General features: G+C 34.7%; 2 protein-coding genes across 7 annotated transcripts in view; one reads left to right on the top strand and one right to left on the bottom strand.

The window, feature by feature from the left end:
• LOC100366427 (SWI/SNF-related matrix-associated actin-dependent regulator of chromatin subfamily D member 1-like) overlaps positions 1-22,730 on the bottom strand; it is a 36,969-nt gene that overhangs the window by 6,223 nt on the left and 8,016 nt on the right. For 2 of the 6 annotated variants that reach the window (XM_085501410.1, XM_085501412.1), the window contains exons 2-5: positions 7,859-7,977; positions 5,334-5,369; positions 3,669-3,834; positions 371-493 (exon numbers count right to left, since the gene is read on the bottom strand). In XM_085501410.1, coding sequence (XP_085357536.1) covers positions 371-493; positions 3,669-3,834; positions 5,334-5,369; positions 7,859-7,977 — 444 coding nt within the window. The remainder of the gene's footprint in view (positions 1-370; positions 494-3,668; positions 3,835-5,333; positions 5,370-7,858; positions 7,978-22,730) is intronic. The other 4 variants (XM_085501413.1, XM_078005733.2, XM_085501411.1 and 1 more) reach the window with 3 other exon arrangements.
• LOC144342868 (steroid 17-alpha-hydroxylase/17,20 lyase-like) lies at positions 16,259-22,558 on the top strand. Its single transcript, XM_078005730.2, has 5 exons — positions 16,259-16,338; positions 19,366-20,330; positions 20,901-21,053; positions 21,351-21,455; positions 22,106-22,558. The coding sequence occupies exons 2-5, from the start codon at positions 19,442-19,444 to the stop codon at positions 22,432-22,434; spliced, it is 1,476 nt and encodes a 491-aa protein (XP_077861856.1). The 5' UTR covers positions 16,259-16,338; positions 19,366-19,441; the 3' UTR covers positions 22,435-22,558.

The following is a 22,730-nucleotide window of genomic DNA, read 5'->3' as shown; positions in this document are numbered from 1 at the left end:
CAGCCTTAAATGAGATAATAAATATGCAAATTTGCACACACTTGGCCAAAAACGAATCATGTCTGTGCATTATCCCAAGGTGCCTATGTACTAAATTTGATCAACTCAGAAAAATTTACTTGTACAGACAAACACACAGACATATCAGACAATTATTTCTCTTGTGTGCTTTGCTAATAAAGTGCAGTTTAGGAATTTTAGAAATAACTATAGTGACCAAGAATATCCTGGGCCAACATTTTGCAGGGGGTTTACAAAAATTCAGTCAAAATCATGAAAAATTGATATTTGAGCTTAAGCTACTAAATCCCGAACACACAAATGCACACTGTGCTACAATGTAAAATTGTAACACCTTGACTGAACTTACATCATCCAAAAGCCTGCCTTCTACCCGGAGTTCCCAGGAAGGTATATTGCCCTCATCTTCTTCAGCATCTGGTTTACCAGGATAAAAGGTGTGAGAAATAAACACGCGTAACTTGCGTTTTTGCTGAGAATAAAGAAAAGTAAAATAAAATGTCATTCAAGAATATGGAATGATTAAAATAGAAGGCAATCTGTTGCTGGTATGCAGGGAGATGCAAAATAATAACATACCATTAAGTGTATATTCTTACATGAACGTAAATGATGCCGTTGAGCTTACAAGACGATGCCATTTTTAAAATATGTCTTGCATAAATATGTACCACAATGAGGATTCTTTTCTCTAACAGCTAAATAACAATATATCATATTTTATTTTTGTTGCGTGTGACTCCGCTGTGCTAAGGATGAAATGTACCTTTTTAACCATGTTTTTTAAACGAGCAACAGATGACGAAGATGATGTTTAAGACATGCCTTGTTACCTGGATATGGCAGCCTATCAAAAATGTACTCGTTTTTACCTTTTCAAAACAGTAAAAACAATGTCTGGATAAGTTTGCAATCAATAAAAAATGGATAATCAGATATTTAATATAATTACACTTATGCAAGTTTTACATTTAATTCTATTGCTCTGTGGAGAAATACAAGGTGGCGGATATTTGAAAATGACAAAAAATTCAGACAAAGAGGGTTCTGAAGTTATCTCAAATTGAATTTAAAAAATAAACAGAGATATTTGCTAATTTGCATAATCACCTTTTTTCTTACCAGAATTGCCATTTTTCAAACCGCCTAATATAATAAGTTTTTCTCTGTTGAGTCAAAGGTTACATATTTCTCGTATACTTATATTGATGGATTTGCAATCCTTATTAATTATGCAAGTGGAACACCCAAATAGTATTATTCAAACTACAGTTTGTGTGCTTTTGTGTTCTTTTTGAAATGAAAAATAATTTGTTTTGCAAAAAAATGTCCTAAAAATGATAAATTCTTAATAAAGGTAATATTCTTGACTTGTTTTTAAGTGTACATTGTATTTCCCTGAAAATGGGAAGTTCAAATATTCACTATAACATTGATATTTCCTCTTCAAAAATAAAAAAAAAAATTAAATAGTTTATATCAAAAGAATCAACCCACCCATAAACATTCAAAACGAAATTTACACTGCTACAACATTATTCTGTTTCCCAGACTCACACAATTAAAATTAAAATCTGTTTACAGTAATCAGTTATGTATTATCAATAATTCCACCACTGAGTCATACAACCTCCCAAGATATCATAAGCCCTCCAGCACGAGATGCTCCGCACTCATGTCTGAGGGAAATCTCAAGCTTAGTCTTACAATGGCTGCTGTATCCAAGGAATGAAGTTCAGAATTATGCATGTGAAAGATTTCAAAAAAAAAGAAAGACCGTATCTGAAAACTAGTAGCAGAATTTTGACATCAAATAACTAATAAATAATTATTATTTTTTAAATCTTTTTGTGCCAGGAGACATTTTCAAACATAAAGCTTTGTAATACCATGTGATTGTAAGGCAGGGCTGACTGTATTCTGCTTTATAGGTCTGACTGAACAGTCAGCTATGGGAATAGTAATCAGACACTCCCTGATGCGAGGTGGGTGCACTAATACACCATTGTCCAGGTAATAAATGCATGCATAGTGATGAAGTTCAAATTGAACTGAAGGATTTTGGTTGTTTTTCAACAATATATGATCATCACACATCAATATTTAAAGACTGATACCTTGAGAAGCTGTAGGATATGCATGTATTATGCATGTTTAACGAAGCTACCGGTACATAACATGCCAGGCATCTCATGCATATATAAGCAAGTTTACATGAAGATTACACTATGTTTAATTCAAGTTTATAACTCGCGGTTATGGAAACCAGAGATGAAGTTATCAGGTATATTTATACTACAATTAAATAAGACAGTTTTGAAGCTCAGACTCTGCTATCAGTACATACTAATACTAAGATATTTTGTGAGGGGGGTGAAGGTTGTAAGTTGGTTGGAAAAACACAATTATGCGTATTCAATTCGTTAAAATGTGGAACAAACTGGATCATCAAAGACTGATTCCAAAACCAATTCCATTTTCTGTTATATGTGTGTGCAACTTGTCTACTCGTCAGAGAGAAAATACATACCCCCGGTAAATGTAATTTGCGCGGTTATTTGGTCAGATATAGTTAGAGGCTATGTACACGAGTGGCCATGCAAAGCCCCTAATCCGATTGACATAATACATACACGATGAATACATTCAAAAAGATTTACATAGTTGCCACAAGCATCCATGAGATGAGATGAGAAATTTGATGTCAACAAACTATCCTACTCAGACACGCTATTTTATCACAGATCTGTCTCTATATTAGAGAATCATATGATTATATCCCAAGTATCCCTGTTGAACAGGAAATATGGCTCTTTATACTATGGTCAATTTACACTATTTAAAACCTGTTTTTTGCATCATATCTAGGTTTATATTAGCCAAACTAGAAAGAGGTCACACCATGTATGGCCCAGCTATCTGGCATGTTTTCTGCCAAAAATTATATCGATGGCATATCTATTGTGACAACATGGTCAGTGCTTTAAAAATTTCAAAACTAGTAAGGCCAGACTTTTTTTATTCCTTGTTTCTCGAGTTTTTATAAGGCAATTTTGTTTAATTTTTTTTTTCCATTAGATTTGTGTGATTCTCAGAGAATTGTAAGAGAGAAGAAATAAATGAAATTTTATTCCATGTATAACTTTGTTCCTCATCTGCGCGAGACTTCGATACTTTGATCATGATACTCCCACGAAAATGCAACTTGGATTTAGTATGCGACGGGAGGTAAAAAAATGAAGATAAAAATAATATTTTTTGAGCAATTTTTTGCGCTTACAAGTCAGCGGGCGCGAGAAATTATGCTGAAATAAAATTTTATTTTTATTTAATTTTGAGCTCCTGTTTGTTTGGCTGGTTCGCGAAACATAGAATAATAAAAGTCTGGCCTAACTGACATGCATGCTATTTTTAATAATCATAATATAATTTAATCATTTACCAGATTTTATTTGCATGGGCACGGACAGGAAAGCCAGCTTATGAGTCGTCAAAAAGGAAGCCCGCTCAGGGTTGGCCGACAGCTGGTCCTGTGCCTGCACTAATTAAAAGTACATTGTTTTGTGGTTGCAGACAATGTTACGTTTTTTAGGACGGAAATGGCCACTAGTTTAAGTTTGAAGTCAGAAATAATAACATAATGTTACCTTCATTGGTCTTTTCAGTGCTTCTTGTATGTCTAATCTTTTTCTCATGATAGTGGAATCTAGTTTTCTTTCAAATGCTAGTAAATCCATATAAGCCTGTGATTCAGGAACGAGATCACGTACTTTCTGGGGAAGCACTTTGTCTGCAATCTTCTTTTTCTTCCTACTAAAAAAATGTAAATTGGATACAGTCTGGGTTACAACATCTTTTGACAGCTTAACAAAATTTCATAATCCACCTCTGAAGTTAAGAAGATATGATGAAATATCCCATCATACCAGAATTTCAACTAAAATACACGGTTCTGACAAGGTTGAAAATCCAATACAGTACATGAAACCCTTCAGATTTCTGATTACACAAAGTATTAATGCCCAAAGTGAATTCCATGAAAACTTCATCACAGACAACACTATATGTATGTATCATCATATCAGCCAATCACACCCATACATGTACCTATGTAAGTATCATATCAGCCAATCACAAAAGTGACTAAGCATTAAATCAGCCAATCACAGACATATCTATGCAAGTATCATATCAGCCAATCACAAAAGTGACTAAGCATTAAATCAGCCAATCACAGACATATCTATGCAAGTATCATATCAGCCAATCACAATGGTACTATACAAGTATGCTCAGCGAACCAAAGACAGGACTATGCAAGTATAAAATTAGCCAATCACAGACATATCTATGCAAGTATCATATCAGCCAATCACAATGGTACTATACAAGTATGCTCAGCGAACCAAAGACAGGACTATGCAAGTATAAAATCAGCCAATCACAGACATATCTATACAAGGATCATATCAGCCAATCACAATGGTACTACATGTACCATACTCGACCACGTTAGAGCCCATGCACAGTCAAGCGCCCACCCCCATCTTTGCGCAATTTTTATATTGGCAGTCACATTCGGCAAAGCACCCACCCCTTCAAAATGCCACTAGTTTAAAACTTGATTATTGCTCATTGCTTAACGAATACTGGTAATCACTTTCGCATTGCGTTACCAGAAATTTATGAAGAATTGCGTCGGTACAACACAGCATTCTGATTGTTAACAGACTTGACCCATTAGGTCAAATGACGTTGTTGCAGGTCAAATCATGAATACATCATGGCGAAAAGTGCTTTTCATCAAGAGTTGTGGAGTGAAGATAATGACGAAATGAAATGTGCATATTTTTTGTGACATTTCTGTTTCTTCATTGTAAAAGTCAATAATGACGTAACTAATTTCGTAATTATATTTTCCTTCAAAGACTTGATATTCCCCTCAATCTGTCACATGTCATTTGCACTCTTTTCTGAGGAGGGTGCTCAGGTAAGCGCCCACCCCTAAAAAATCACAATTTTCTGAGTTGAGGACCCTGGGCACTATTGCGGTTGAGTAAGGTATACAAGTATGATCAGCCAATCACAGACAGGACTATGCAAGTATAAAATCAGCCAATCACAGACATATCCATGAAAGTATCATAAGCCAATCACAGGACACAAAAAATGACAATTAACTAAAAATGAGCCAACAAGTATTAATAAATACATACATTTGTATAGGCATACATTACAGGCAAACATGTAAAACATAATCAGACGGTTTTGGGATAACTTAAGTAGCTTTCAAGGCAATACAACAAACCTACCTCTGTGGTTTATGACTCTCTGCATTTCTGTCATGCCTGTTAAATATTTAGGGATGGGATGGGAGGGGGGGAAGGAAGGAAGGATTGGACTTAGTATGTCTGTAACAAACATGATTCGGTAAAACCAAAAGGTACAATAGAAATTTAACTGTAAAAAATATACAACTAAGTCATTGACGATGATATACAGTCAGTGTTGAACATTTTCACAAGATAAACTTATGCTAACATTTTTTTTAACTCCCTTATATAAATAGAGTATATCACATCTGTTTACAAATGTGCACTTAAATATCTAAATTATAATCCTTGATTACACATTAGGTATGTATACACAACAAACTATTGCTATGTTCACACGACAGCGTTATATCTGAGCCCTACGGCTTGAGTCAGCAAAAATGGCCGTGTTTACACGTTCTACTCGAACCAATTTCAACTCCAATAAACCCATGGATTTGAATTACGATAGGGTTGATCCCCGACATGGCCCTGACTGTGCACATGCAGGGCCCAACTATCGGAGCCCAAATCATGCCCTCAATAGTCTTCTTCGAGTAACATCTATTAATTATGACTTCACGCAATTTCCGATTTGACGAAGAGGTACGCCCTCTAATATCTATTTGGCAGAGTAAAGAAATACTGCGATAGATTGATAGGTCAACAGGAAACAGAAAAATGGCGAACAAAATTATGCGACAAAAACTTGTAAGAAGAGACTGAACAGATCCAATGAAAATTGAAGAAACTTTTTAAAGACACACGAGATAAAAATTGTAGAAACGGTCACGGTAAAGTGACATGTTCCTGGTAGGTTTAGATTAACAACTGTAACACATATCACAACAGCAGCAGTAGTTCGGCTTCGGTAGAATGCTGCAGTGTGAACATAGCAAATGCAGTAATGATAACTAGACAATGGTACAGTCAGATGTACAAACAAGCAACCTTTCCACTGTTAGCATTTCAATTGGAGAATTGAAGATATCATCACATAAACTGATATCGGCCAACCTGAGGTGTCTTTATGTACATGTATAATATCAAAGAAATCATATATCGCTTTTTACTAAAAATGACAAAAAGTTTCATCAAAATTAGAGAAATAAAGATATCATCACAAAATGAACAAAACAGAGAGGTCCACCTGTAGTACCTATATGTATATAATCAAAGCAATCAGACTTGCAGTTTTCAACAAGAAGTTGAAAATATCACTTTTTACCAAAAATAACAACAAAATTAGAGAACTAGGTAGGTAGGACTCAAATTTAGAAAGGACACAAAACTCATATTGCTTAGATTGCCTACCTAAATGTATAAAAGAGTCAGTTATTATTCATAGTACAAATGATTCCCATATATTTTCCAAGTATCAGCCATGAAGTTAAAACCATATGTCATACATATGATTACCGGTATGTCATCAAATACAAAATGATATTGCTTTCAATTACTGACAATTGCAGACAACATATGTTATTCAGGTTATTACTAAACCTACCATACGAAGACAGTGTTGATAGCATACTATATTATGTATTTGTGTCAAATCAAGACGAGTCTTAAATAGTTGACCCATCATAGTATAGCATGGCATAAGTTTGACCTTTTCACATGATTCATTTTGCTATTCAGAGCCATTAAAAAAAACTTGTAGTGGGAGTTGCAATTTTTTTTTTGCACGATTCCACGATTAGATCAGCTATATCTGTTTTAAATTGCCAGGACAACGTTCAAAGATAAATCCTAGTAAGCAGTGTTGATACATGTAGCATACTATAAGGTTATTACGAGAATATCTCAAAGTATGCACGAAGACAGTACAGCTGGAGTATCGACTGACACGCAGCGGAGGTTGCTGCACAGCATACTGTCTGAGTCCATACTTTGAGGTATTCTCGTAATAACCTTATTATTATACATCTTTACCTTCCACAGATACATCATGGGAATGCCGAAATCCAAAAAGTTTAGAACAGAATTACCGAACTTCTTTGTGTGGAGACCGGTCAAACCCTGATGGCAGCCATGGTTTTTTATTATTATTAGAGGACGCTTACGCGTGTAATCATTCCATATTTGGAACTCGCATTTCCTTATATGGTAGGATGAAAATACCCTGTAAAATACCGCAAAATTACGGCACGCTGTATTATGGTGACAGATGTATAATAATATTATGTATTTGTGTCAATATTGAGAGTAGTCTAAAATAGAATCTTACATGAACATGTACTAAAAATTCTTTGCATGATTCCTAAATTTACTTTCGCAAAATCTGTTTTCAATTGCCGGGATGACTATTAAAGATAAATCCTAGTAAACTGCAAATGTTACTGAATCGATAGCACAGACATCAATTGAGTTTGAGAACTAGAAACACCTATTCTTTTGCTTTTCCTAGAAACATGACATCACTCACGAAACTTGTACATGGATACCCCACAATACATTGTATCACAGGCAGGTCATCAAAGATAAGAATAAAACACTCAATTTGTAATAACTTAATTACTTACCTTTGTTGTCTATTTCTGTTATCATGTGGAATTGGTCTCTTTCGTGATTGGTCCATGGGAGACATGCCGGGACGCATTCCTCCATAACCCATACCCATTCCGCGATTTGGCCCTGGTCGCTGATAAATTGAAAAGTTGAATTAAGAACAGCTACAAAAATACAGCTGAAGTGACAGTACACCCCTTTGTGGAGGGACTATGCTGCAATTTAAGTTTAGATGTGTTGACATGAACATGCAAGAATGGATAACAACACAATAATGAAAGCTACAAACAAAGACAGACGTATATATGTAGAATGATAACTACTTCCATAATATGCTGAAATCGCACATTTTGTTCAGATTTCATACAGGAATCACTATTGAAATAAGATACAGTAGTTTGTAATCCCAAGCTGACTTTGTTTTTTCCCTTCAAAAAATGTTAAATTTTTACAATCTCACCTAATTCCTTGCAGTATTTATTGAAGTATCTCATGAGAGACATATTTAGTCAGAAACATATAACTATGCACAATTTTGTAAGCTAGCTAAATTAGTTACACTAAAGTTACTGTACCGCACTGCACTGCACTGTACTGTACTGTACTGTACTGTACTGTACTGTACTGTAAAATTAAATGTCATCCTTTTACAATGACTAGTATTGATCAACACAGCTCAGAGACTTCAGAGCATACAGCTTCCATATTACACAAATTTTAGAATATTAGAATCTATTATGCAGATTAACTGGCATGGACAAAAGTTTTATCAAAACAGTTGCAATATTGCATTACTCCATGAACGGCAACCAAAGTTGACAAGGGTTTTATGGAAATAGGGGTATGTATTGCATTACTCCATGAATGGCAACCAAAGTTGATAAGGGTTTTATGGAAATAGGGGTATGTATTGCATTACTCCATGAATGGCAACTAAAGTTGACAAGGGTTTTATGGAAATAGGGGTATGTATTGCATTACTCCATGAATGGCAACCAAAGTTGACAAGGGTTTTATGGAAATAGGGGTATGTATTGCATTACTCCATGAATGGCAACTAAAGTTGACAAGGGTTTTATGGAAATAGGGGTATGTATTGCATTACTCCATGAATGGTAACTAAAGTTGACAAGGGTTTTATGGAAATAGGGGTAAGTATTACATTACTCCATGAATGGCAACCAAAGTTGACAAGGGTTTTATGGAAATAGGGGTATGTATTGCATTACTCCTGAATGGCAACTAAAGTTGACAAGGGTTTTATGGAAATAGGGGTATATATTACATTATTCCACAAATGGCAATCAAAGTTGACAAGGGTTTTATGGAAATAGGGGTATGTATTGCATTACTCCTGAATGGCAACTAAAGTTGACAAGGGTTTTATGGAAATAGGGGTATGTATTGCATTACTCCTGAATGGCAACCAAAGTTGACAAGGGTTTTATGGAAATAGGGGTATGTATTGCATTACTCCTGAATGGCAACCAAAGTTGACAAGGGTTTTATGGAAATAGGGGTATGTATTACATTACTCCATGAATGGCAACCAAAGTTGACAAGGGTTTTATGGAAATAGGGGTATGTATTGCATTACTCCATGAATGGCAACTAAAGTTGACAAGGGTTTTATGGAAATAGGGGTAAGTATTACATTACTCCATGAATGGCAACCAAAGTTGACAAGGGTTTTATGGAAATAGGGGTATGTATTGCATTACTCCTGAATGGCAACTAAAGTTGACAAGGGTTTTATGGAAATAGGGGTATATATTACATTATTCCACAAATGGCAATCAAAGTTGACAAGGGTTTTATGGAAATAGGGGTATGTATTGCATTACTCCTGAATGGCAACTAAAGTTGACAAGGGTTTTATGGAAATAGGGGTATGTATTGCATTACTCCTGAATGGCAACCAAAGTTGACAAGGGTTTTATGGAAATAGGGGTATGCATTGCATTACTCCTGAATGGCAACCAAAGTTGACAAGGGTTTTATGGAAATAGGGGTATGTATTACATTACTCCATGAATGGCAACCAAAGTTGACAAGGGTTTTATGGAAATAGGGGTATGTATTGCATTACTACCGAATGGCAACTAAAGTTGACAAGGGTTTTATGTAAACGGAGACAGGTATTGCATCATGCCATGAATGACAACTAAAGTTGACAAGGTTTTTATATTTTTAAGTGGGGAGAGCAGGTCAGACCTGGAAAACAGGGCATTGCTCTATAAATAGCAAATAAAAAAAGTGTATCCGGTGTGGCATCAATAAATTATTAATTATTAACAGAATAATTAATATAGGAAGATGATCCATGCATTCGACACGCATATAGTGCATGTGATATGAGCTATCTGACTTTCTTCCACATGGTCATGTGTAAACCATGCTTGTTGACAGAACAGGGCATCATGTCCAATTCACACACACGACAGATCTAGTATCTAGGTTCAGGGACATTGACAAATAACAACACAAGCATGCATGCATGAATCAGCATTTGAATTCATTACTAGGGTATCAGTAAGTTAGTCCAGCTGGCAATGAGCATTTGCCACATCATGAAATGCAGCAACTTTAGTTTAAATTTTCCTACATGTAGTGACCTTCGATCAATCAGAAAACTCCACTTTATCCATGATATTTTGTTCTCATAAATTGTCCTAAAATTTTTATATAAATCATGCAACATCAAAGAGGTACAGCTTTAAAGGTGCATGACCAGGAGTTTTTGTGCTAAGAAGAAACCACAAAACCGGCAATATACTGTTGATTGAGCTACATGTATCTGGAACACGATGTCAGTTAAGTTTTTGAGTTAGGTCATGAATATTCATAAGTTGATCATCGTACCTGCGACAATTTGAGTAGGCAAAATTCACGAGAACAATGACAGAAGTGTATTGCGTAAAACCCAAACAAGATACCAATAACAAGTTAAATATCCAATGACCCAAATCTCATGATAAAAATAGCTATTAAATTAATCAGAGTAATTGGAGCTTAAAACACGGTCATCCAAGTTCATGAAATAATCATGGTGTCAATTACAAGTTTTATACTACAAATTAGTCATAATGATTAATAGTATCCAAGTTAATGAGGTCAAGTCATTGGAAATGATGCAGGCAACTCAATCAATGTTCAAACTTCTAAGTCTTCAATAATAAAGTCAGCGAAAAAAATCTATTTCTTGTATCATTGAAAATTTGTTTAAGGAAACTGTTGAATGCAACTAACGATGTAATCTTGATTTAAATGACAGACACTTTCACTGTGGATTAAGCTATCAAAACTCATTACCATTGAAGATGACACAGAAACTTTACACTTGCGATTTTGTAACAAAAATACCCCAGTCGAATGTTTGTTGGCAGGTGGGCAGAAACAAGAAACAGTCTTGTTTTTTCCTGGCTAGAACTGTTACTACCCAACCCCCAGAGCCTAAGACTACCACCCAATTAGGGTTACTACCCAGCCCTCAGGGCCCAGGAGCACCACCCCATTATAGGGTTAATACCACCACTCCCCAAAGTGTACTACTACGCCAGGGGGATTATCTCAACAGATTCAATGTTATAAAAAAACTTAGCATGGTTTCCCTTGGGACACTGGACACATTGATATATACACATAGTCAGATAATTCAACTCAATACATGATAGGGATGAGTTCAGTTAGTCGTGATCATTCCAGAAAAGTAATTCCAGTAATGATGTCCCATGGGATTTGTCAGGAAATAGCCATAAATAAGGATAAAATAAATGACTTCTCACATCGACCCAATAATAGCTGTATCAGACCATGATAACACAACAAGAGTATGCAGATAACCTATATACATTGTGCATATATCGAACAGTGTTTCATTAGTTTAAAAATACTGTATCACCAGTCATGCGTGCAACATCCACAGCTATAAATACTACCTCTATGTGCTATATTGAGATTAAAATTTCAATACAGGCAGTATTAAAAAAGAGCAACACAAAATCACTCAACAGTGAATAAGAGGTAATTACTATAAACAATTAAATTTTTTACTGCAATGAAGTTTTTCGATTTAATGATTTCATGGCATTTTAAAAACAAAATTTTGCAAAAGTCAATGACACTTCCAGTCATTAGACCGGGAGAAATTTTCACTGTAACAAAATTTTTAAGATTTCCATTGTCTCACCAATGTTCAAGAAAATTTGTCTTGTATTGTATCAAAGTGGTGTACAACTATTACTTTATTATAATACAAACAAAAAACTGTAAATACAAAATGTACTACCGGTAACCTATATTTCATTCCTGCATTTTTCAGACAAAGCTTACATGCACTGTTGTCAATAACAGTCTAACAAAAAATACGTTTACAGTATGGAAAGTTTAGAAAGAATTCCAGTGTGCTGAGAGTATTGAGCATATTAAAATTAATTGATATGCTAATTATTAATTATTATACAAATTAAGTAATTAATATGTGTAGACTATAATTAATAACTGATCAGGTGTGTGAATTGTCCTAGAGCATCTACCGTATTTGTCTTCAATTAGGCGCTACTTTGTTACACTTTCATGTCATGGTGGCGCTTATTTGTGGTTAAATTTGAGCAACTTTGTTTCAAATGGCGCTTATTTCAAGCACTTCAAGTTCTAGTACCGGTAACTGTGTTACAAGCCATTGTTTTTGCTCCATTCTGGTGATAGATTATTGACAATATTTTACATTACAGTCTGACGCTTAGTCACTGTAGCCTTTATTTTAAATACTGAGTAAATGACCCATTTTCAGACAGTTTAGAAAGTTATACAAAAATTATCATTCTTTAGAAAACATTCACAGTTTGCCGTACAATCAACAGAAAAATAAAACAAACACAAATTCAACGCTTAGTAGTCAATGATCACGGTAGCAAAATCCGGTCATGCTGCATTCCACGGTTACGATTATTACTCAGTAGTAGTTATAATAACGTACAAAAAATAAAATGCAAGTAAAATTCAACTTAATTTCATCGTAAGCGAATGATTCTGGTCGCATGTAAACGCTCGGCGCGATTCGATGTCTGCCATGCTTCCTGTCTAGGACTTGACCTGGAACGCGTTTTTTGACCTGATAGGTCAAGTCGTTAATTAACCAATCAAAATGCTGGATGATGCCAACGTGATCAAATTACCATAGCTCATTTAAATAATGTATGAACGCAATGCGGAAGTGATTTGCCGATGTTTGCGATATTTTGGCTTTGATTTTGGTGGGAAAAACAGCATGATTTTTTTTTCAAATCAAGAAATTAGTTATTTTTGAAAAGTAAACTGAGCATTTAAAGAATAATTTAACACTGTTTACTGTGACAACAGCGCATTTGAAACAGAACATTTTCGCATTGTTTTAATTTCGTTTTTATGGACTTACTGCGAAATTAAAAACCACGCTGATATTTTCTACAGTAGACTAAAAAGACATGTTTCAAGAGATTATAGACCGATTTCTTAAAAATTGTTAGAAACAAAACCAATTTTTTTTTACATAAAAGCCATTCGTACAGTAACAGTGAGGGACTTCCGCGATCGCGTCCATCGCTACGAACCGGTAACCGGTAGTCGATCCGCCGGCGCCCAATTCACGATCATTACGTGCCAAAATTTCAACTTTGTCTGGCGCTTAATTGAGGTGTAAAATACAAAGTTTTTGTGGCACTGGCGCCTAATTGAAGGTGGCGCTTAACTGAAGACAAATACGGTATGTACCAAGTTTAATTGAAATGTTGTGATTAGTACTTGAGATATAAGTGGAAAAGCCGAAAATTGTTATTATGTAAATTAAATAATTAATATGCACATATTTTACTCTGAAATTACTCATATCTGTGCATTAGTCCAGAGTATCTATATACCAGTGTAGTGAATTCCCACAAATAATGCAGGGCTACCAACTCTTAAAAGTTAGTAGCCCTGATAAAAAGCAGCTTGCCAGTACTGTTAAAATCAGTATAAGCAAAGCACAGTATACATATTTAAATGCAACACTGTCAATAATGCTGTGTTTCCTTGATACTAATATATATAATAGAAAACATAGATAGTAACACTGATACTTTATAGGTGTGACATTCACAGCGATAGTTTTTATAGTTGTATTAATTAATAATATCATTCAGCATATCATTCTCAAATTCTGAATCAAATGGCTTGGTATTTAGCTTCTCACTGACCTTTTCACCTCTTTGTGCATCTTAATTTTTCTGGAAATTTAGAGCTAATTAGTGACCTTCACTTTTATACTTTTTAAGCATTCCGCTCATAAGATGGGCACTGCTAGTAGCAAACTTGTCATGTGTATATTTTGAGTATTTACATGTATTCCTACACTTATGATTGACAACAAGGGCAACATTACTTAAATAAATTATTACCTCAGACTGGTGATCGACTTTAAATCCATGGAAAATCCCTCAGCCAGCTTAAAAACGATGCATTATTTAGGATACCAGCTAACGGTATGTATCAAAGATCATAAAACCACAGTAAACCTCATCATGGATGCATTTGAGTCTCTGTCCACATATAATTATTATTGTAGTTGCCAGACTCTTTAAGTTGCAGGACTACATTTGATAATTGACAACACACACAAACACTCGCCCACCCACCCATAATGGCCAATGAGAACCACTGTTGGTACATTCTTTGTATAACAAATTTTGTATAAAAAATTTCCATGTCATAGAGTGATTATGTGAGGTTTTGTATTATTACAATTACTGCATAAGTGCAGACAGACACTGTTTCCTATCAGAAAGGAAACGGCAAGCGACAAACATGGAATGGAAAAGAGAATAACAAGCAAAACAGGCTTACTTGATAGTTTATTGATTACTGACACTCATCAGCAATAAGCTAATGCTCCAAAAAGTAGATGGACAACGACGTTACAAAACTAACAACATGATGGACCTGTGCTGTAATTTCAAACACTGCTATATACCAAGTTTCATGGAAATCTGACCAGCGGTTCTTGAGATACTGGTTGAACAGACATACAGGCGTGCTGTGCTTCACGCACATGGATAGAGCAGTCACGGTCATGTGGTTATGATCAAAACAAGTCATATTTGAATAATTTAATACATGATACAACTGTTCTTTAACATGTTCTATTTGAGATGCACTTCTAATAGAGTAAATACAGTATTTTTAAAGCTATGGCTGTCCTTTTTACCTTAAACACATGGACTACCAGCTTTTCAAACTTTTTTTTTTATTTCAGCTGTTGACAATGATTATCTATTCAAAGTAAAATAAATATCAATTTAATTTAAATAACAAAAAAAAGATTTGTCTAAAAATAGAATTTATAGTCACGAAAGTATTAAATCTGAAATGAGGTCAACACAAAAACACCACGTGTCAAGCAATCCGGATAGAGGTTTTAATCCACATCAACAAATATTTGTCAAAAACCGAAAATTTCAGATGTCTTCAACAAAAATATTTTAAAAGAAAACCACTACTTCTTTGATTTTTGGTTTTAGAATATTTTCGTGATTGGAAGATTTGGCAAGGGTGAAATGTTCACTGATTAAAAAGAAAAAAAAATCCAATTTTCCCTGATCCACAAATCCATGAAACTATGTTTGTAATTACAGATAGTATGGCATTTCAATTTATACCAACTGGATAAGAACAAGTTATTGCATTATATAGTACCTAATAAATATATTAAGTTTGTCAGTGATACATATACAAAAATATGCCCCCTCCCCAGAACTGCATTCACTAAAACAAAACGGCTACCTGGACATTCTGAATCCAACCTGACAAACAAAATGACATGCATCAAGGTACCATAATGTTAGATGTTTTGTGCAAAGTTTTAATAAAATAAGGTTATACATGATCAAGATCCAGTTCCAGAATGGCAGAAATGCTTGATTTTAATAAATTTTAACAAAAATGGGCAAATGGACATACATATGTATTCCAAAATGTATAATGCACATGTGAAGTTTGAATGTGATCAGTTCAGGCATGTCATTATACTGGTGAAGACGCATGCACAGACGCGCATATGGGTCAAAATTTAAGTCTTCAGTTTCGGACTTCCAAAAGGGAAGAAGAATAACCTGTGTAATTTACATTAGTAATATCCATGCCTATGATCATGACTGCAGTAACAAGTGGCTAAGGTCGATTGGGCTGAACAATCTCATGGGACAATGTAGTAGAAATACTTTAAAATAGATATATGCAACTAGAATGACTATTTTTAGTCATAATTATGCATTATGCATAGATATTGTAATGTAATGCTAATCACACAAACACGACACAAACTAATATATGAAAATAGCATGCATGACGTAGCTTTCAGCAACAGTATATAAAAAGACCAAGTATAAAATTTTGAATTAGACACGGAGGTGCAGGCAAGTGACTCGTTCATATTCTAAAGGCGCTGGTTCGCCTTTGGCTTCCATTTCTTTTTCTACAGGTAAGGTTACATTTTGCTTTCATTATGAATTTAATTCTAACTTTTAATGACGTTTCTCCACACTCAAGTCAATATGGATGGCTCAGTATTATTTTTTATAGTTTAAATATTTTTTTGATATTGCATTTTGATAAACAAAAATCTTGTTTTGGCAGCAACATAGCAGCATTCATTCACTGAAATACAGAAAAACGCTAACGTACACATGTACTGGATTTACCTATACAGGAATGTTATTAAAACCCAGTGCAAATGCAGTTACATGCATGTTTGCAACAAAATCCTTATCTTCGTTTCACAATAAATCATACCAAAATGTTTTCATTTAAAAAATAATCAAGTTATAGCAATTAGCAATTCAAAATACTGTTTAGAAAGTAAAACAAGTAAATATTCTGGACTTTTATGGCAGCAAATATGATCCAGGAATAATTTGAAACCAATTCATGATGAAACAAGAGTGTGTACTACACAAGAGGAAAAATATGGATAATTTTACTAGTTCTTAGCATTCTAAAATTAAACACTAAAATTAATTTAGAGTTAAGAATCATATTTTTTTACACATTTTATCTATAATTTTAATTAATTTTGTAAAAATGAACCAGCATTCTTAATTCAATATTTCCAAAAACATAAAATGTATGACTGTCTAATTAAGTTAGCTATTGAAGTACAACATGTACCCCTTCACAGCACAAAAACTTAACACAATTCCAAAAAATTTAAAAACTGGATGGCCAGGACTTGCATTCATAAATTGATTATTATTTATTTTTAACCGGATTGGTGGTCCAGTAGACTAGGGTAGTGTATGGGTTTGAATCCCACCATTGACACTATTTTTTATGTAAAAAAGTTAATTTTTTATCTGGGGAGGCACTCAAATTGTTATTACAGACAAAACATATCTTTTTATTTGCACACTCTATATATATAAAGTATCATGAACTAGATCTAGCGCATTTCATCTAAATACATTGTACATGCACCGTATAAACAGTCTTATCTGAGAAGGCCTTCTACAGAACAAAAACCTGTCATAAGTACATTGACATGCAGAGTTGAGTTGAGTTGAGTTGAGTGGGGTGGAGTTTTAAAATACAACATAAAATAGTACAAGACACACTGAAGTAAATTCAAATTTTAATAGATACAACTTTTACAAAAGCAAGCAAGCAAGCAAGCAAGCAGTCAACCATTATACCATTATCAGTGTGGTCTTTTGTTTTCCATTTGAATTGACATCCTAAACGTCTACTTGCTCAATGTTTATTCATGGGAACGAGTTTGCTTTAAAACTGAAAGATGAATCACCCAGACCTGAAGTAGAGAAGAGAATACACACTTACACAGCCCATACAAAATAAAACAAGCAGCCTCTCGGCTGAGATAGCTCCGCTGTTAGCAATGCACATTTCAATTAAAGAACAGAAGATATCATTAGAAAATGAACAACATGCATAGTATCAATGCAATGGGACTGAAAATATCACTTTTTACCAAAAATGACAAAAATATTCACCAAAATTAGAAAATTGAAGATATCATCATGAAATGAACAAATTTGAGAGTGGTCCACATGTAGTACCTATATATGTATTATCAAAGCAATTGGACTTGCGGTTTTTAACAAGAAGTCGAAAATATCACTTTTTACCAAAAATGACAAAAATATTCACCAAAATTAGAGAATTGAAGATATGATCATGAAATGAACAAATTTGAGAGTGGTCCACATGTAGTACCTATATATGTATTATCAAAGCAATTGGACTTGCGGTTTTTAACAAGAAGTCGAAAATATCACTTTTTACCAAAAATGACAAAAATATTCACCAAAATTAGAGAATTGAAGATATGATCATGAAATGAACAAATCTGAAAGAGGTCTACCCAAGGTACATATACACCAAGTATCAAAGCATTCAGGCTTGTAGTTTTCAAGTAGAAGTTGAAAAAGTAAAACATTGACACGGACACCGGACGACGACGACGGACAATCACTCATATGATAAGCTCCGCTCGACAAAGTCGACAGCGGAGCTAAAAAGTGAATGGCCGCTTCTGAACTTGAAATAACTTCTTCCTGCCTAAGGAGAGCAATATTACATTTTCCATATATATATATCAGGCAATGAATAAAAAAACTACTAATACTAAGTGAGGGTGGTTTGGCTGGCAGTCGAGCAGACTTTTAGATTTCCATCAATCTTCGAATACTGCATTAAAATTTATTTTCAGTGTAATTTAATTTTTCTACTTTGATAATATGAGCAATTTCACTGGGTTTTAATTTCACAAACTTGGCAGGGTAAAAATGAGTTCTATTGTTATTTTACATGTTCACATAGATTTATTTTATAGTGCATTTTACTTATTGGGGAAAATAGCAAAATTAAAAACATGCAAATAATTATTGAGTTTAACAGTATGTCTTCCTGTGTTTTTGTTTTTTTATAACAAGTGTTATTTTCTGCTATTTACATGTGAAATGTTTATGTGATATCACATTCTCACCATTCTGATGTAATTTACGTGTGAACTCAAATAACCACAATGTGAACATCCAATTTATTAGCAATAAAGTATGTCATCCTATGTTGTTGTTTTTAATAACAAGTGTTGTTTTTCTGTTATTTAAGTGTGAAATGTTTATGTGACATCACATTCTCACTATTCTGATGTAACTTACGTCTGTATTCAAATAACCACAATGTGAACATCATAAATCAACGCAATGTGGTGACGCATGGTCTGAATACTGTCCTATTTAGGTCTGAAAGGGTGCCCCTTGTCTATGTAGGTCAATTGTAATTGTAAACTAGATCACAGTGACGACATTAAGGACGTATCTGGGCTATCAGTGATCAAACACTATATAAGGAAACCCCCATAACAAGTGAAACATTCAAACTTGTATTTCTGCGAACAAGTAAGTCTCCAGCTCACTGTCATAGATAAGTTTGTTTGGATTTATTATTATTTGTTACAAATATGTATGATTTTTCATTTTTCTCATTTCAGAAATAGTCCAGAAACCTCATTACGTACACATCAGCTGGTCTGATTTTACAAAGATATATACTTGTACTACTACAAAATGTTATTAGAAGTTTCATTCTGTGGCACAGCACTATGTGCATTCTACTATATTAAGGAGCAGTATGACTACTCAGTAAGAAAATTACCACCAGGTCCAAGCTCAATACCATTCATCGGTAATGCACTAAGCATTGACCTGAAGTCACCACACCGGTCCTTGCTGGAACTTTCCAAGAAGTATGGCGACATCTTCAGTTTGAAGCTGGGTACAGAGAGAGTGGTGATACTTAATAGTGCAGCAGTCATCAAGAAAGCTTACCAGGGTGCCAATATTGCTAATCGACCAAGACTATATTCCCTTGATGTATTGGTGGGAGACAAAGGTTTCATGACATGTCCTGACCAAGACCAATGGCGTGTTCATACCAATTTGTGCAGTAGAGCCATACGAGTCATGAGCGAGACAAGTCTGAGCACCAAGGTAATGGTTGAAGTGGATTATCTTTGCAAACAGTTTACAAACAAAGGAAGCAAAGCATTCGACCCAAAGGACGACCTTAACCTTGCCTCTCTTAATGTAATCTGCAACTTGGTATACTGTCAACGCTACGAGAAAGACGATCCTGAGCTGAAAGAAATCCTTGATTACTCATCTGAAATCCTGAAAGTTATCTCACCGGTCCACCCAGTCAATTCAATGCCATGGCTACGACACTTTAGCAACAAGTGGTTTGATGCTCTGCTGAAAGCTAGAGATATGAGAGATCGCACTCTCATGAAGAAGTATGTGGAGCATGTAGCTACATACAAAGAAGGCCATATTCGTGATATGATAGACGCAATGCTGCACGCTTCAAGAAAAGCAGTTGCTGATAAAGATGATGACGCTATCAAGGCACTCAGTCCAGAACACATTGTGATTAACATGTGGATCATGTTTTTTGCAGGTTAGTATAATTTAGTTAAGTTTCCCCTAATTCAATGGTACTAACATTGTTCAAAATGGTGACTTAGAAGGTATTTCACTACATTATAAACAATGCTCTGTATTTCCTATCCCTACTATTTGTTTACTTGCATGATAACTTGAAAAACGTAGCAGCTATCCCCAGGAGTAAAAAATTAATAAAACAAGTTGCTTAATGCACATAACTAGTCTATAAAAGCTCTATAACTATAAATTTGTATATCATATTTATAATTTAATAAAATTAGTATTTGATATTATAAAGATATTTTTTACCCCAAATGAAACTAACCGAGTTGATATACATGTACAAGGCCATAAACAGTGTCAAATGTCTCATCTGAAAAGATATGATTAAATCGAAGATTTATTTAACAAATCATTACCAGTAGAAGCACATATATGTAGTTGCATTTTCATAAACTCAAAATAATACTTAGATTGGTTTCACAGCAAAACAGTGCTACAGGCAGTTTAAAATGGTCCTAATTTGATTGGTAAACCATAATAAGTGTATTTAATATTTTCTGACTGTTATTTCTGTCTGCAGGGAGTGATACAGTTATGAATACTCTACAGTGGGCACTCTTATACATGGCAGCATTTCCTAAAGTTCAAGCCAAGGTTCATGATGAACTTGATAAGGTGGTTGGAAGAGAGCAACGGGTGACCATAGGACACAAACAATCACTACCCTACCTCAGTAAGTCCATACTCTACTTTGCAATCGATCAGAATGTCTATATTTTAAGATATACATGTAGAAATAAGAGATGTGAGTTTATACGGAGGACAAATTTAATTAAATTTTTTTAATTAATTAATTTAGAAACATTATGAACAAGATTTTCTGAAGCATTTTAATACATGTATATAAAAAATATTTCACTCTTTGCTTCATTATTTAAAAAAAATCCTTCAATTTTCTCTTGAAAAATATGCAGCGTAAGTTTGTTGTGGGTCTGGTCTAAATAAATTAACTGAGAGTAATTGTTTGTAGGTGCTACGATTTATGAGATACTTCGATACAGCTCACAGGCAGTACTTGGACTTCCACATTCAGCTGCAGAAGATACACAAGTGATGGGCTACACTATTCCTAAAGGTATGTGTAAACAATACAAAATTTGTTTTGTTGTTTTATATCATCAATGATCAATGGCATGGTCTGATCAGTGAACTGATTCAAAGAGGGCAAGTTCAATATCTGCATGTAGTAAAATTTGCCCTAAGAATTGCATGACGTTTGGGGGTGTCAAGGCCTGCTTTTTCTTGAGAAGGGAAGGGGGGATTGCGCGACTTTGCCAAGGTCTGTGTTACCTTGGATGCGGGCGATGTCAAGGCCTGCATGACTTTGGGGAGGGGACATCAAAGACTGCATTTTCTTGGAGGTGGACTGGGGTCAAGGTCCATCAAGGAATGCCAATGTCTGCATGTGATTCGTTACAAACATTTGGCTGCAATGAGAAACCTGAATATATGCCACAGACTTTTGTCATCCTGTTTACAAAAGGTCCATGAAAATAATATGTGATAAGGTATGGCCACCCCCAGACTTGCTACCTCTTTAAATAAACTTTGAACAAAAACATTTATTGTGACGTACACATATTTATCATTACATACTCAAAATAGTGAAATGATAACAATCCAAAAGAAGGAAAAAAATAAAATATCATGTATCTCAAGTGAACAATATCTCTTTGTTTATACTCTTTGTACTTATCCACCCTACCCGGTACTTGCTTTCTGTAGGAACACAAGTTCTGGCTAATCTGTGGGCAGTCCATCACGATGAATCAGGTTGGGAGGATCCACAAGAATTCAGACCAGAAAGATTCCTTGATGATGAAGGCCATATGAGAAATATGTCAGAGTTTCCCAATTACATGCCATTCTCTACGGGACGCCGCATGTGCATTGGCCGAAGTATTGCTAAAACAGAACTCTATTTGTTCTTGGCTGGACTGTTGCAGAAATTTATCTTTGATGTGCCAGTAGATGAAGAGATTGATTTGGAAGGGGAGACTTTGATTTCTCTCATTCCTAAACCATATAACATTGTAGTTTACAAACGTGTTTGAACGACTACATGTACCTCCATTTACCGTAGTTGGGTACATCATGGAGGTATAAATAGACTGTTTATACCTCCATGGGTACATGTACCACCACATGTAAGAGATGGACAGATGAGATGAAAAGAACTACTTTGACTATCAAACAGCTATTGACACTACAAAACAATTAGTCTGTAACTCTCCATTTCATTGTCTATATTTTTCTCACAATGTTGATATGCCAATGCCCAAGGCATGAAGGCAAGCTAATATCAATTGTGTTTTTTTTATACATACCAAATTGTGCTAAAACGTGTGCA

The sequence above is a fragment of the Saccoglossus kowalevskii genome, chromosome 7, assembly GCF_978046115.1.
Source record: "Saccoglossus kowalevskii chromosome 7, keSacKowa6.1, whole genome shotgun sequence".
Taxonomy (NCBI): domain Eukaryota; kingdom Metazoa; phylum Hemichordata; class Enteropneusta; family Harrimaniidae; genus Saccoglossus; species Saccoglossus kowalevskii.
The sequence above is the reverse complement of the archived record's forward strand: the minus strand, read 5'-3'. Positions and strand labels throughout refer to the sequence as shown.

What these genes read in the sequence shown, in the direction of transcription:
- LOC144342868 (XM_078005730.2), top strand. Translation starts at nt 19,442, where the DNA reads ATGTTATTAGAAGTTTCATTCTGTGGCACAGCACTATGTGCATTCTAC. An exon ending in ACAATCACTACCCTACCTCA is followed by an intron (nt 21,054 to 21,350) that starts GTAAGTCCATAC and finishes AATTGTTTGTAG; the next exon opens with GTGCTACGATTTATGAGATA. An exon ending in GGGCTACACTATTCCTAAAG is followed by an intron (nt 21,456 to 22,105) that starts GTATGTGTAAAC and finishes TGCTTTCTGTAG; the next exon opens with GAACACAAGTTCTGGCTAAT.